The sequence below is a fragment of the Rhincodon typus genome, chromosome 15 (assembly GCF_021869965.1).
Source record: "Rhincodon typus isolate 14 chromosome 15, sRhiTyp1.1, whole genome shotgun sequence".
Classification (NCBI taxonomy): Eukaryota; Metazoa; Chordata; class Chondrichthyes; order Orectolobiformes; family Rhincodontidae; genus Rhincodon; species Rhincodon typus.
Window position 1 is genome coordinate 3439846 of NC_063346.1, and position 16274 is coordinate 3456119.

Consider the following 16274-nt stretch of genomic DNA (forward strand, 5'->3'; position numbering starts at 1 on the left):
CAGAGGGCACCAGCTCCCAGCTCCTATGATGCTGCTTGGCCTGCTGTGTTCATCCAGCCCTGCACCTTGTTGTCTCAGTGGACAATGGGACGGGGGTTTCATGTCTCCATGGTAACGGGAGGGAGCCCGTTCGGCCCATCGTGTCGCTGCCAGTTCAACCCCAGTGTCCAGCTCCTGGGCTCCGGAGGTTATAGTGTTTATCGAAGTCGGTTTTAAACACGCTTAGAGTTTCTGTCTGTCTTTTCAGGCAGTCAGTTCCAATCCTCTACCATGGAACACAGGGCTAGGCCATTCGGCCCCTCCAACCTACACTGACATGTTATAAATAACTCCATTTTTCTGTGTCCCCCACCCCCTTACCCTTGAATCGTCATTATTGGAGGTCCCTTACAGATGAGGATGATGCTTGTCCACTCTCAGAGTGAGTCCATAGGCGGTGCATTGACCCCTCCCTTGATCGGCTACGATGGGCTGCATGCATCGTCCGAATGACTGACCTGAGACTCCGCAGGCAAGTGCTGTATTCCCAGGTGGACAGGTACTTCAGTGATACACTCAAGGCCTCACTGGCAAAGTGCGACATTCCTACAGGCACCCACTGGCCCAAAGTGAAGGAGGGGCATCCGGGAAGGCGTCAAGCACCTCGAGACTTGCCATCAGGAAAAAATGGAAGCCAGGTGAAAACAGCAAAAGGAGCGCACTGCCACCCACACCAACGCCCCACCCGCTCCTTCCCGTGACAACCCTCTGCCCCAAGTGTAACAGAGCCTGTGGACCCATTGTGTATCGAAAACCAATGCAGTACAGCATTGAATATATACAATGGCCTAGGGTCCACTGCTCACTCACAGCGCACCAAGGGAAAAAGAACTCATCTCCATCTGGTTTTTAATCTGTGCCCTAGTTTTAGTTTAGTCTCCCTCACAAGAGGGAACATGCTCCGGGAATCCACCCTATCAAGTTCTGTCAGGAGCTCACCAGTGTCAATGAGATCCCTCTCATTCTTCTTATCACCAATGTGTATACACCCAAACTGTTCATCCTTTCTTCACCAACTGCTTAGTGAAAGTACCTAACTTCAAACCCCCCTTTGAACTTTTTTTTGCCAATTATTTATCTTCTGCACCCTGGGCATCAGCTGCTCCACTAACATACATGGGTCCTTCCAAATCCAATATTAGGGCCTGTTTTTGCTTTACTCACTTGTGGGATATGGACATCACTGGCTGGGCCAGCATTTTGATTGTCCGTTCTTAGTTGCCGTTGAGAAGGTGGTGGTGAGCTGCCTTCTTGAACAGCTGCAGTCCATGTGCTGTAGGTTGACCCACAATGGCCTCAGGGAGGGAATTCCAAGATTTTGACCCAGCGACACTGTAGGAATGGTGATATATATAATTTTACCCAAATTAAAACTTCCCTCAGCTTCCTGTATCCCAGGCAGAATAACCCCTGCCTGACCAGATCACAGCCACCATATGCATGTAGACCTCAAATTGCCTACATACAGGATTCATACTGGCACACAGACAGTTTCCCTTCTGTGTGCTCATTTGAACTTGTGACCAAAAACATTCGTTCTCTCTATCCTTAAACTGCTTTGTGTGAAGTTTAATCACACTTCAAACCCCTTAACAGTTCCCTCACCAACCCCCAAATATCTCTCTGTTTTGACACTCTTCTAAACAAACAAAAATTTGGTTAACCAACCCTTTGTGAAATGCTTTGAACTGCTGTCCAAACAAAGTTTACTCTCAAATAAAACAACAGCAGGTCTGTCCTCAGGAATTTATTTCTCTTGCTATCTATATCATTGGCACCACTGTGGACCATGACTTCTGGCACATTCCCTGTCACCTCAAAGGATGTCCTCCAGTCTAGAGTCATCAACCTGAAATGTTCACTGTTTTCTCAATCCACAGATGCTGCCAAATCTGCCAAATGTATTTTATGACAGGCCAAGCAGCATCATAGGAGCAGAGAGGCTGACGTTTCGGGCCGAGACCCTTCATCAGAAAAGGGGGAGGGGAAGGGGGTTTTGAAATAAATAGGGAGAGAGTGGGAGGCGGATAGAAGAGGGATAGAGGAGAGGATAGGTGGAGAGGAAACAAACAGGTCGAAGAGGCGGGGATGGAGCCAGTAAAGGTGAGTGTAGGTAGGGAGTTAGGAAGGGGCTAGGTCAGTCCAGGGAGGACGGACAGGTCAAGGGGGCGGGATGAGGTTGGTCGGTAGGAGATGGAGGTGCGGCTTGAGGTGGGAGGAGGGGATAGGTGGGAGGAAGAACAGGTTAGGGAGGCAGGGACGAGCTGGACTGGTTTTGGGATGCGGTAGGGGGAGGGGAGATTTTGAAACTTGTGAAATCCACATTGATACTATTGGGCTGCAGGGTTCCCAAGCGGAATATGAGTTGCTGTTCCTGCAACCTTCGGGTGGCATCGTTGTGGCACTGCAGGAGGCCCAGGATGGACATGTCGTCTGAGGAATGGGAGGGGGAGTTGAAATGGTTCGCGACTGGGAGGTGCAGTTGTTTGTTGCGAACCGAGCGTAGGTGTTCTGCAAAGCGGTCCCCGAGTCTCCGCTTGGTTTCCCCGATGTAGAGGAAGCCACACCGGGTACAGCGGATGCAGTATACCACATTGGCAGATGTGCAGGTGAACATCTGCTTGATGTGGAAAGTCTTCTTGGGGCCTGGGATGGGGATGAGGGAGGAGGTATGGGGGCAGGTGTAGCACTTCCTGCGGTTGCAGGGAAAAGTTTTTCGGGGAAACCAAGCGGAGACTCGGGGACCGCTTTGCAGAACACCTACGCTCGGTTCGCAACAAACAACTGCACCTCCCAGTCGCGAACCATTTCAACTCCCCCTCCCATTCCTCAGACGACATGTCCATCCTGGGCCTCCTGCAGTGCCACAACGATGCCACCCGAAGGTTGACGGAACAGCAACTCATATTCCGCTTCGGGTCCCTGCAGCCCAATGGTATCAATGTGGATTTCACAAGCTTCAAAATCTCCCCTCCCCCTACTGCATCCCAAAACCAGTCCAGCTCGTCCCTGCCTCCCTAACCTGTTCTTCCTCCCACCTATCCCCTCCTCCCACCTCAAGCCGCACCTCCATCTCCTACCGACCAACCTCATCCCGCCCCCTTGACCTGTCCGTCCTCCCTGGACTGACCTATCCCCTTCCTAACTCCCTACCTACACTCACCTTTACTGGCTCCATCCCCGCCTCTTCGACCTGTTTGTTTCCTCTCCACCTATCCTCTCCTCTATCCCTCTTCTATCCTCCTCCCACTCTCTCCCTATTTATTTCAAAACCCCCTTCCCCTCCCCTTTTCTGATGAAGGGTCTAGGCCCGAAACGTCAGCCTCTCTGCTCCTATGATGCTGCTTGGCCATCCAGCCCTGCACCTTGTTGTCTCGGATTCTCCAGCATCTGCAGTTCCTACTATCTCTGATTCAAATGTATTTTATGTTTTTATTTCTGATTTCCAATATCCACAGTACTTTGTTTTAGTCTGAAGAAGTTTTGAAGAAGGGTCACTGGACTGGGAGTGTTAACTCACTTTCTCTCTCCACAGATGCTGCCGAATCTGGTAAGTTTCTCCAGAAATTTCTGTGGTTTTTTTTGTCTCATTTCCTGGCTGTCATAGCACAGTGTCATCAGCAGATGGTGGTGTGCTACAGCTTTGCAGAGCCAAGTACCAACCCTTGACAAATGAGGGTGTTCTGTTCTCCTCATGGACAAATGGAATCAAACAAGACTTCAGTGTGAAAGGGAGGAGAGTTTAACCCAGTGGGAAATAAACACAGACTGGACATAAATGCCAGGAAACTTCCCTCTTCTTCATCCTTTCCCGTGCTGCCAATTATTTTTATCCTTGTGGAGCGGGGCATTGCTGGTTGGACCAGTATTTATTGCCCATCCCTAGTTGCACTGGACTATCCCAGCTCAGTCACATCATTCCATAACCCATCCTCATGCTTCGATATCCAAACAAGCCACTGAATCACTGGCTGAAATCTGGCTGAAACTCTATGCAGTGCCTGCCTTCCCAAGGACTGGCACCAGATCTGTTACTTGTAAATTTGGAAGGGTGTTGGTTAGCTTAGTTGGCTGGGTAGCTGGTTTGCAATGCACAGGGATGCCAACAGCATGGGTTCAATTCCTACACCAGCTGAGGCTAGTATGAAGGACTCTCCTTCTCAACAGCACCGCTTGCCTGAGGCACAGTGACCCTTAGGGTAAACCACCACTGGCGCTCTCTCTCTCTCTAATGAGAAAGCAGTCTTTTCGTGACTTTACCTTTTTAAAAACCTAGAATCATTAATAATAATCATGAAACTGTTGATTGCTGTAAAAACAATGTGACTCTAATGTGGTTAACTCTTAACTGTCCTCTGAAATGACTGAGCAAACCACTCAGTTCATAGGCAATTAGAGATGGGCAGCAAGTGTTGGCATTGCCAGGATTTCCCACATCCCAAGAAAAGAATTAAAAAAAACATTAAAAATTGCATGCTGCTACTTGACAAAGGCTGGAGAGTTCTGCCAAGTTTTCTGGCCAATAGTAATCTCACAGGCAACAGTGAATGTAGACTTACTGCTGACTATGTTTGTGAAAGTGATCCAATTGGCAACCATGATTCCAACTTCAGAAATACCCCATTGACCATAAAGCACTTTGGAATGAGGTCGTGAAAGGTGCTTGAAAATGCGAGTTCTGTTTTCTGACATTTTTTTCACTGGCTGATCTCTTGAGTGCTTAGACCACTTGGAAGAAGCCAGGACATAGGGGTACTTAGGTGTGTGTAAAGTTGAGCTTATCGAAATCCTTGCTTTCCATTTCGTCGCTCATGCTGAGTCCTGATAGCCCTGTGCTCACTGATCTACATTGGCCCCAACCCATCAGCCAGTTGAATTAAAATTTCCCTGCCTTGTTTTCAAATTCTTCTCTGGATTAAACTCCATCTGCCATTTTTCCACCCAACTTTCCAGCTGATCTATAACCCGCTGTATCCTTTGACAATCTTCCTGACTATCCACAGCTCCGCAATTTTTGTGTTGTCTGCAAACTTATGACTCAGAGCACGAACATTTTCATCCAAATGGTCAAGAAGGTTTGACAATGCTTCTACTTCCTCAGGGGGGTAAGGAAATTTGCCATGACCATAAGGACCCTCACCAACTTTTACAGATGCACCATAGAAAACATTCTGTCTGGGTGCATAACAGCTTAGTCCGACAACTAAACTGCCCAGGTCCTTAAGAAACTAGAGAAGGTGGTGTGCACAGCCCAGATCATTACACAAGCCAACGTTCCATCCATTGACTCCATCTACTCTTCTCGTTGCCACAGAAAGGCAGCCAACATCATAAAAAACCCCTCATACCCTGGTTATAATCTCTTCCATCCTCTTCTGTCAGGCAGAAGATACACAAGCTTAAACACCACATATCAACAGGTTCAAGAACAGCTTCTTCCCTGCTGTTATTAGACTTCTGAATGGACCTCTCAAATTTCAAATCTAATGTTGATCTTGCTTTTTGTGCACCTTCTCTGTAGCTGTAACTTTGTATTCCTCGCTCTGTTCAATCTTTGTGCCTTTGTATGTTATAATCTGATGTACTGCACACAAAACAAAACTTTTCACTGATTTCTGAGAAAAGGTCACTTGACCTGAAACATTAACTCTGATTTTCTCTTCATGGATACTGCCAGACCTGCTGAGCTTTTCCAGCAACTTCTGTTCTTACCTCTGATTTACAGCTTCCGCAGTTCTTTTGGTTTTTACTTCTCACTGTACTTGGGTACACGTGTCAATAATAATAAATCAATCAAATCATTTGTATATTTTTCAAACAGCAGGGGTCCTAGCACTGTTTCATGTGGAATCCCGCTGGTCACTGATCACCAGTCAGAAAAAACACCTTCCACAACTACCCTCTGTTTTCTGTAAGCAAGCCAGTTTAGTATCCAACTTATCAACTCACCGTGGATCCCATGTGACTTAGTTGTTGTGAGTCATGCAATATTCTTTAAAGACTATCCATTGCTTGTATACAGTCATATGCATGTGCCCTTGTTTCAGAATGAATGACTTCATTTTCAAACATAATATAAAATTCTATTATGGGCCAAATATATGGACCAAATGCAGGCAAATGGGACTAGATCAGTTGAGGATGTCTGGTTGTCATGGATGACTTGGACCGAAGTATCTGTTTCTGTGCTGTATGACTCTATGACCATGACTTTATGACTATGATTATTTTATTGTGGTCATGCATCCCTAATGGTTCTTTTACAACAAAATTGTTAATTAGCCCTTCTTCATTGCATCTTACCAGATCTAGATCACTATAGGTTCCTTGCAGTTGTGAGCAGATGTTCTGAACCCTGGCAGTGGGTAGCCATCTGAACTCTTGATCTTTGCTGCAGAAAGCAGTGTCAATCCCTCTCGCCATACTATCCCCTACATTCACTACATTCCTTGTTGCTCCCTGCATTTGAATGGCTTCCTGTACCACAGGTCAGAGGTCCCTACCGTACGTGGTGTGACTGCCTCTTGGTAGAAAGAATGCAGGTAAGATTCAGCCTCCTTGATGCATCACTGTGTTGCAGTTAGCTTCATTATGTCCATTTCCAAGTATTACTGCCCTTTCCCTCTGGGAAGCAGAGTATGTAGCGGTTCCTCTGACCACCATTCCCCTCTCCCCGACTCAAACACACCATCCATCTCATTTCTGGTTGTGGGTTTTTGTTCTGTGTAAATTGGCATCACAGGAAAATACCTAGAATACCCAGGGAAAGGAGTACTGGTATACCAGGAGAGAAGCATTGGAATGCCAGAGAGGGAATTGGAATAGCATTTTATCAAAAACAAATAGGGTTACTTGGAATGCCGGGAAAAGCAGAACAGGATTCAGTCCCAGGCCTGGGTACCACCTAAGAGGCATTAACATCCTCAGCCTGGTAGGGAAACTCAGGAAAAACTGAAAAAGCAGTAAGCACGAGCATCATCCCAGAAAACAGACATTGGAATATCTCTGCAGGAAAGGAACATGAATGCCACCCCAGGAGAGAAACATGTGGAGTGTCATCTTGAATGTTTATGCCCACTCTTCACTGGAGATGAGATAGTTTCTAATCAGCCTGTTCAGAGGTGTTAAGACACACCTCTGGAGCAGGTGGGACTTGAACCCTCAGAGCGAGGGACACTCCCACTGCACCACATGAGTCCTATCTTGCTGGAGGCTAACTGTAGGAGGATGATTCAATACACCCACTGTGCATGACGGGTTAACAGCACTTGCTGAGCAGGGCAGCATGGGCTCAGGGTTTTCTGCTGTAACATTATATAAAGTATTGTGTTGTTCACTGCATAAAAATATCAGTAACACGTAACATAGAGTAATTTGATAAAGAAGCCAAGTGCACAATTGGGTATTCATTGTACATTTATAACTGGGCTAAAACAAAAAGGGCTGTAAGATCTTACAGAGTCATCATTAAAGGAGTCACACCACTCAGATGTAAAACATTGCAAAGTCATAGTTTCCTGAGTGTTAGGTTAACATCAAAACAGATGATTCATCCACAATCCAATCTCCTCTGCTGAATCTTCAGAATGAAATATGCTCACGTCTGAGGTGATGGGAATCTGATGAATTTTCAAATCTGTGACATTGAATGTTTACACATAGAGCCCAGAAGTTGAGGATATCTAGTGAGAAAGTGAGAATCGACAAAGTGATAGATCAGCCAAGGAACAACCTCTTCAGGATCCCATAAAATGATGCACAAGGTTCTGAAATACTCTGGGCAACAATACCATCTCATTACCCCACTCTCGCTCAATGCCAGAACTCTAACCTCCACAGGCCATGGTTTCAAGTCATGTTTCAGAGACCTGGGCACATGATCTAGGTGAACACTCCCTGTGCAGCCCAGAGGGAATGCAGCAATGTCAGGGGTGCTGCCATTATTTACAGGAGACATTAAAATAAGGTAACACCCATTCCCTCTGATGCACAAAGACCCCATGGTCACATTTCAGAGCAAGATGAGGGCATTTTTCCCTGATACGATGGCAAATATTTATAACTCAAGCAACATCAGAAAGAGTGGTTTTTAAAACTCATTGATAGGATGTGGACATCACTGATGGCCCAGCATTTATAGCCCATCGCCGCTTGCCCTTGAGAAAGTGCTAATGAACTACTTTCTTGAACAGCGACCCATTTGGTGTAAGTTGATCCACATTGCCATCAGGGATGGAGCTTCAGAATTTTCACCCAGTGATAGTGAGCAAACAGCAATATATTTCTGAGTCAGGATGGTGAATGGCTTGGAGGAGAATGTAGATGTGGTGATGTTCTCAGGTGACATGAGAGTGACAGCCCTTAACATCAAGGTCGCATTTGACCAAGTGTGGCATCAAGGAGCCCGAGCAAAACTAGAATCAATGAGTATCAGGGGGTAAACTCTCTGCTGGTTGGAATTGTACCTGGCACATAGGAAGATGCTTGTAGTTGTGGGAGGTCAGTCATCTCAGCTCCAGGACAGCTCTGCAGGCGTTCCTCAGGGTAATGCCCTGGCATCTACAGCTGCTTCATCCATCCATCCCTCCATCATAAGGTCAGAAGTTGGATGTTTGCCATTGATTGCTAAATGTTCAGCACTATTTGCGGCTCCTCAGATACTGAAATAGTCCATTTTCAAACACATGACCTGGACAAGAGCTAGGTTTGGGCTGTCAGGTGGCAAGTAACATTTATGCCACATAAATGACAGGAAATGACCATCTCCATTAAGAAATAATGTAACCACTGCCCTTGACATTCAATGATGTTGCCATCGCTGACTTCCAGAGGATGTTGATAGTTACCATTGACCAGAAACTCAGCTGGACTGGCCACACGAATGCACTGGCTACAAGAGCAGGTCAGAGGCTAGGAGTCCTCCTTCAAATGACTCCTTAAAACCTGTCCACCATCTACAAGGCACAAGTCAGGAGTGTAATGGAATAGTCCCCACTTACCTGGATGGGTGCAGCTCTAACAACTTAATAAGATTGACACCATCCAGGACAAAGTAGCCCATTTGATTGGCACCACATCCTCAAACATCTACTCCCTCCACCACCAATGCTCAGGGGCAGCCGTGTGTAGTATCTACAAGATGCACTGCAGAAATTCACCAAAGATCCTTAGACAGCACCTTCCAAATGCACAACCACCACTTCCAACTAGAAGAACAAGGGCAGTAGGTACGTGGGAACATCACCACCTGCAAGTTCCCCTCCAAGCCACTCACCATCCTGATTTGAAAATTTACCACCGTTTCTTCACTTTCGCTGGGTAAATATTCTGGAATTCCCTAACGGCATTGTGGGTCAAACCACAGCATATGGACTGCAATGATTCAAGAAGGCAGCTCACCACCATCTTCTCAAGGACAACTGGGACAGGCAATAAATGTTTGCTCAGCCAGTGATGTCCATGTCCCACAAGAGAATAATTTTTTTTAAAAAAATCTGATGATCTGGCCAATAAGTGAACTCTATCTATGGAGGAGATTGAAAGCCTAAAGATTGCTTTCCAGTCCGCTCAGTCAGTCCACTATGTGTCACACTGTAGAACTTGCAGGTGGTGGTGGTTGCCCAACAGTAACCCCTGGGATGTTGATATTGGGGATTCAGTGATGGTAACACCATCAAATGTCAAGGAGTGGTAGTTAGATTGTCTCGCGTTGGAGACGGCCATTACCTGGCTCTTATGTGGTGTGAATGTTACTTGCCACTTGTTAGCCCAAGCCTGGATATTTTATAGATTTTGTTGCATTTGAGCATGGACTGCTTCAGTATCTGAGGATTTGTGAATGGTGCTGAACATTATGCAATCATCAGCGAATATACCCACTTCTGACCTTATGATGGAGGGAAGGTTATTGATTAAAAAGCAGAAACTGGTTAGGCTTAGGACACTAACCTGAGGAACTCCTGCAGAGATGTTTTGGAACTGAGACAACTGACCTCCAACAACCACAGCCATCATCCTTTGGACTAGGTATGACTCCAACCAACAGACAGTTTTCTCCTGTTTCCCATTGACTATAGTTTTGTTAGGGCTCCTTAATGCTGCACTCGGTTAAATGCAGCCTTGACATTGAGGTTAATCACTCTCACCTCACCTCTGGAATTTTTAATTATTTATTCATGGGATGAGGGTGTCACTGGCTAGGCTGCATTTATTTCCAATCCCTAATTGCCCAGACAGCAGTTAAGAGTCAACCACATTGCTGTGGGTCTAGAATCACATGTAGGCCAGACCAGTTAATGATGGCAGTTTCCTTCCCTAAAGGACATTAGTGAACCAGATGGGTTTTTCCGACAATTGGCAACGTATTCGTGGTCATCATTAGATTCTTAATTCCAGATACTTATTGAATTCAAATCCCACCATCTGCTATGGCAGGATTTGAATCTGGGTCCCCAGAACATTATCTGGGTCTCCGGGTTAACAGTCCAGCGATAATATCATTAGGCCATCACCTGCCCATGAATTCAGCTCTTTTGTCCATGTTTGAACCAAGGCAGTAATGAGGTCAGGAGCTGAGTGGCCCTGGCGGAACCCAAACTGGGCATCACTGAGCAGGTGCTGCTTGATAGCACTGATGATGACACCTCCCATCACTTTACTGATGGTCGACAGTGGACTGATGAAGCGGTAACTGACCGGTATGGGTATGTTCTGGTTTTTGTGTACAAGACATACCCAGGGAATTTTCCACATTGTTGGGTATAGGCCAGTGTTATGCTTGTTTTCATGCTGTTCATCAGATTCTGCTGTGTGCAAATTAGCTGCCATGATCCCTACATTACAACAATAATTGCACTCCATATGTGTCTCATTGACTTCAGATCATTTTTGGACAAGTCCTGAAAGTGCTATATCAATGCAATATTTTCTTCCCCAAAGCACTTTAAATAGTGGATAGGAACATCAGAGTCTCTTTACTAATAGAGCAGAGCTGATGGAACCCTTTAAAGAATGGCATTTCTGATTGGGACTCAAAAGAAAAACAGAATATTTTAGCAAAGAGTCTAGGTTGCTTAAATTACAAGAGTGATTTCCCAACCAATGCATGACAGGAACATTGACTAGAACACTTGCAAATGTGACACCTCACTCTGAATAAAACATCTTACTGGTTGAAGCTAATGAATTGCACATCTTCCCAGAAGAGTGAATCGAGTAAACATATAGCAGAAGTGTTTGTGTTGAAGTGGGTTTGCAGCAGTTTTCAATGATCCTGCTTTGTGTCATTAACCTGACAGTGGAGATTAACAGCTGCAAATTCCTCATCCTTCATTCCCAGCAATAACCTGACAGGCAACTACAGCCAGACCACACTTGGGCTGTGCAAACAGTGTCCTGACGATGCCTGCCAACTATTCCATGCAGAGATATTTACTGACAGAAAACGACCAGCTCCTCAACCCTCACCTCCCAAGCACATTTGAGACAATGCCACAGACTCTAAATTGTTTACCATGTTAATGTAATGGGTGCAGAGAATGGCTGGGGAAGGAAGAATGCAGGCAAGAGCTTTATGATACTTCTACATTCTTTTTTTCTTCCCCCATTAAAATGTAAGGAAATGGCAGAAAACCATTAGTTAATACTGGTGTGTTAGGATGCACTATATTTACAGGAGCAGAGTGTACTGAGGTCACAAATCAATCTCACCAACATTGCACAGAACCCCAGCCCCAAGATTGCAAGATGGACCTGATTGATGAGGGTCATCTTTAACTGAATCATCCAGGAGAACATCATAGTCTCCCCATCGTAACATCCAATTGGTTCTTAAATGGTTTCAGAGTTTCATTACAAATGCAACGGTTAATAAAGCTATTTGAGCCTTTGTCTCTAATTTAGGGTAAAAATGAATAGGATCACATGACTTGTTCTAAAGTCTGCCTGATCACAAATCTGGAGTTACGAGGCTGTTAAAGATTAAAGGGAAGCCCAGATTTTTTCACTAGAAAGTTTGTGTTTGGGGTTTACACTAGGAGACAGTGTTTACAATGATTAGGCTGCTAGTCTCCAAAGCCACATGAAGGTATTGAGAATGTCAGAATATGAGGTATTGGGGATATGAATTCCCCAGTTTCTGACCTCCTCTTGTAGCTAATACATATATATATATGGTTAATCCAGTTCAGTTCCTGGTCAATTGTGACCCCAAGGATGTTGGTAGTGGGGGATTTAGTAATGGTGTAGCCATTGAATGTCAAGGAGTGACGGTTAGATTGTCTCTTGTTAGAGATGGTCATTCGAAAGCACTTGTATGACATTAATGTTACTTGCAACTTGTCAGCACTAGCCCAGATATTATCCAGTTCTTGCTGCATTTGAACACTGTATCTGAGAAGTCGCAAATGATGCTGAAAATTGTGCAATCATCAGTGAAAATGGTTGATTTTGAACCTTAATTGCACTTTCCCATCCTATTGCCTTTCACTTAATTCCCTTCGTGTTCTGAAAAACCAATCAATCTGTTTTGAATTATGTCAACAATGGAGCATCCACAATGCTCTTCAGGTGAAAATTCAAAGCTTCACAATGTCCTCAGTGAAGAAATTTCTCTTAGACCAGTCTGAAATCCAATAATTCTTATTTCTAAGATAGTAGAAGGATCCAGGCCCGAACCGTCAGCTTTCCTGTTTCTCTGATGCTGCTTGGCCTGCTGTGTTCATCCAGCTCTACACCTTGTTATCTCAAATTCTTATTTCGAAATGGGGAAACAGCCTGTCAATATCTACCCTGGCATACTGTCTAAGAATGATAGATACAACCACATATTCCTCCGTAAGATCATCTCTTAGAGATTCCTTCGACTTCTTGTCAGAAGAAGCTACATTTTTCTATTAGCCACATATAACCCTCTGAAAGTCCTGACACTCAGAACAAGCCTTGCTGCTATTTTCTTCCCTGCCTCTGTCATTTGAATCTGTTACTTATGTCTTGTTGACCCAGCGCTCAATGGGAAGCTGACCAGAGCTAGACACATGTCAAAGTGACCAGGGCTCTCCCAGTTTGTGTATATCTTCCTCCGGCTGCACTCTTCTGTTTCGATTGTCTTGTTCAATATTTCTACTAAAACCAGTTAATCTGTTCATTTCATATGGTACTATTTCAACACCATTCATCAAGTATGAATGTTGTCTGTTTTAACTTTCAGCACAGTGTATTTTATGTCAATCCACATTTAATGTCCTCTTCTGTGCCTTGTACATATGGTTGCACAGGCATGCATATACACCGATTGATGCACATGTGCAGATGGGTGCATGGACTGACATTAGCAGACACACACTTGCATGATAGATGCAAAAAGAACAAAAGTCCTTCCATTCATAAAACACCTTTCTCAATTTCAGGATCTTCCGAAAGAGAACAGTACAGCTCTTATAGAATAGTCACTGTGATGATGCAGGAAGCACAGCAAGCTCCCACAAGTAGCAGTGTGCTAACACCCAGGCAAGCTGTTACATTGAGGGATAAAGATTTGTCACACCAACAAGAAAGGACAGATGGGACCTTGTTTTGACATCTGATCTGGCTGCTTGTACCTTCAACACTCCCTCAATACTAACAACAGAAGTATCAGCATAGACTGTACACCTTCAAATCCAGAGTGGGCCTTCAACCCACAACCTTTTGGCTTAAAGGTAATTTTCCACTGAACTACAACGAAATCCAGTAGGCAATGTGAAGCCCTGAGGAAAATTAGCTCCAGTAGTGTTACCAGCATTTTAATGAAAATGTTAGCAAAGTAAAGGATGTTGAAAATACCCCACTATAGATGTGACTTGTATATACCAATAATTAGATCAGGTAACTGTATCTGATGCCGTAGGCTCAGTTGTCACCTGACATCATGTAAATTCCCTTTGCTCAAATTCAGTGCCAAGTCAAGGAGAGACATTTCCAAGTCTAATCCACAGCAAGTCAGTGTATGTGGGCAACCTGCCAATGGAATACCAATGCCAAACGGAAGATATGGTAATGACTCCTCAAGTGTCTAGACACTTTGACCTTGCTTGGGTGTACTTCTTGACTAAAGTTAATAGCCCTTTACGTAAACAACACAGACCCAGCTGGAATGCTCCTTTAGCACCTTCTCCTTAGCCTATCATTAACAAGTAACTGTGGGCACAAGGGAAATCTTACTCAATGGATTAAACTTGCTCATTGGCAACATGGCACTTCTTCACATGGATTAATGGGCTCCATTAGTAGGATAGTAACAAATTAACACTATCAGGCTGATCACATAACTGCCCGCCCAATTCTGTGCTGGTGGCTAAAGTGCTTTGGTGTGGCCTGTGGATTTTGAGAGGTTCTTACCTCCAAACCTGATAGTTCCAATATTGTCTTGGACACTCCCCTGTCCTCCATCTCAGTCTTATCTAAGACTCTTCCTTCCCTGTTTAAAATAATAGCATATGCTGTTCACCGCTGTGCTCACTGACCTGCACCGGCTCCAGCAACACCTTGATTTAAATATTCTCATCCTCACCTTTGAATCCCTACATGGCCTCAGCCCTTCTTCTCTCTCTGTGACCCCCCCCCAGCTCCATGACCAGAGCCCAAGACAAAGTGGGGTACATAAAAGCCCAGTAGCTGTGGCCTGGAGTTTTAGGGGGCCCACAATGCTTGGATTAAGTCCTGGGGCCAAGGCCACAAGCAGCCAGGGACTGTGATTTCTGTCCCCATGCCTGTCCACAACCCTGCAAGATTCTCTGTGCACCTCCAATTCTGGCCGCATGCCCATTCCTGAGTGGATACCTCTCTCTCTTACCTCTGTATTAGGAGGAGGGTCAAAGGTTACAGGGAGAAAGCAGGAGAATGGGCTTGAGAAACATCTCAGCCACGAACGAATGGTGGAGCAGACTCAATGGCCTGAATGGCCTCATTCTGCACCAATATCTTATGGCTCCATGATGTGGGTTCAAGTTCCATCTAGACTGACACTCCAGTGCAGTACTGAGCCATGCTATAATGTAAATATGGAGCCGTTTCTCAGGTGGGACTTGAAACTACACAGCTGACTGTTCTCAGGTAAAACAAAATCCTACAGTCACTACGTCAAAGCAGGGCAGGGTGAGCAGGGGCAGTTTCTCCTGGTGTCCTTACCCCTCGACCAGCATCACCGGAGGAAAAACCTGATCACATTGTGGGATCTTGCTGTGCGCAGACCGCATGCTGCATCTCCTGTATTACAGCGGTGCTTAGCACGTCCTGGCTATGATTGTGAACGGCGCTATATAAACTCAGTCAACAATCACAGGAGCTGGAGCTTGGTTTGGACTCGATTTAGAATTTTTTTTTGAAAGCAGGATTGGAGTGAATTGTGGATCAAGCAGCGACGTGTGTGAGGTGATGGGGTGGGGAGAGTCGGGGTGGGAGTGGGGGGCAGTTGCTGATATTTCTGAGCAACTCCTGGGCCATGTCTCAGTCAGAGTCAGCTGCTCACTGCTTCATGCAAACTATTCTGGGCGCTGACAGTAATCGAGTTTCACTGATGTCAGGGGCTGACTTCACCCACGGGCGATTATAAATAGTCTCAGAGCTGGGCACGGCGCTGCAAACCGACACAGAGACAGAGAGAGAACACTACTGACCCAAGGCCAGCTCCAACAGCTCAGCATCAGGTAGGAATCTCCGGGTGCGGGTCCGGCACTGACCTCGGGCTCACTCTCTGCGGACTGGGCTGCAGGGAAGGGAGGGGGACACGGGCACTTTATGGACTTGTCCTGATTTCGGCTGCAAAGCCCAGAGTTGCTGGGATCGTTCTGTGCATCTTTTCCAGAATAGCTTGAGGGAATGATTGCTGGACAGGAAGATGTATAATTCATTCAATTTATTTTTAAAGATGGGATAGATCGTCAAGTGTGCATAAATTTCCGAGAAAATAATTTGTGTGATTAAAAACATTGCCCACTTTAACGGAAGTGCTGAATGAGCTTGCCAAAGTTGTCACAAATTCCAGAAATATTTACCGCCCAGTCGTCACCAAATCACAGCAGGTGCTGTTTTCCACACTATGAACAGAAAGATGATCTCAGCATGGAGCTGACGGGTTAGTAATTCATTGAGGAGAAAGACCTGTCTCTGTCACATCAAAGTCTCAATGTGACCTCACCCAGTCAGCTCTCTCTCAGCACTGACCCTCCGACAGTGCGGCACTCCCTCAGTACTGACCC

General features: G+C 45.4%; 1 protein-coding gene across 2 annotated transcripts in view; it reads left to right on the forward strand.

Moving 5' to 3' along the window:
- The first annotated feature begins 12 nt into the window (after window positions 1–12).
- rrad (Ras-related associated with diabetes) overlaps window positions 13–16274 on the forward strand; it is a 26090-nt gene continuing 9828 nt past the window's right edge. The window contains exons 1-2 of one of the 2 annotated variants that reach the window (XM_048605737.1): window positions 13–677; window positions 3575–3589. In XM_048605737.1, the coding sequence (XP_048461694.1) occupies window positions 667–677; window positions 3575–3589 (26 nt within the window). In that variant the 5' untranslated portion in view covers window positions 13–666. Of the gene's footprint in view, window positions 678–3574; window positions 3590–15671; window positions 15723–16274 lie in introns of those variants that run through there. The other variant, XM_020523671.2, reaches the window with a different exon arrangement.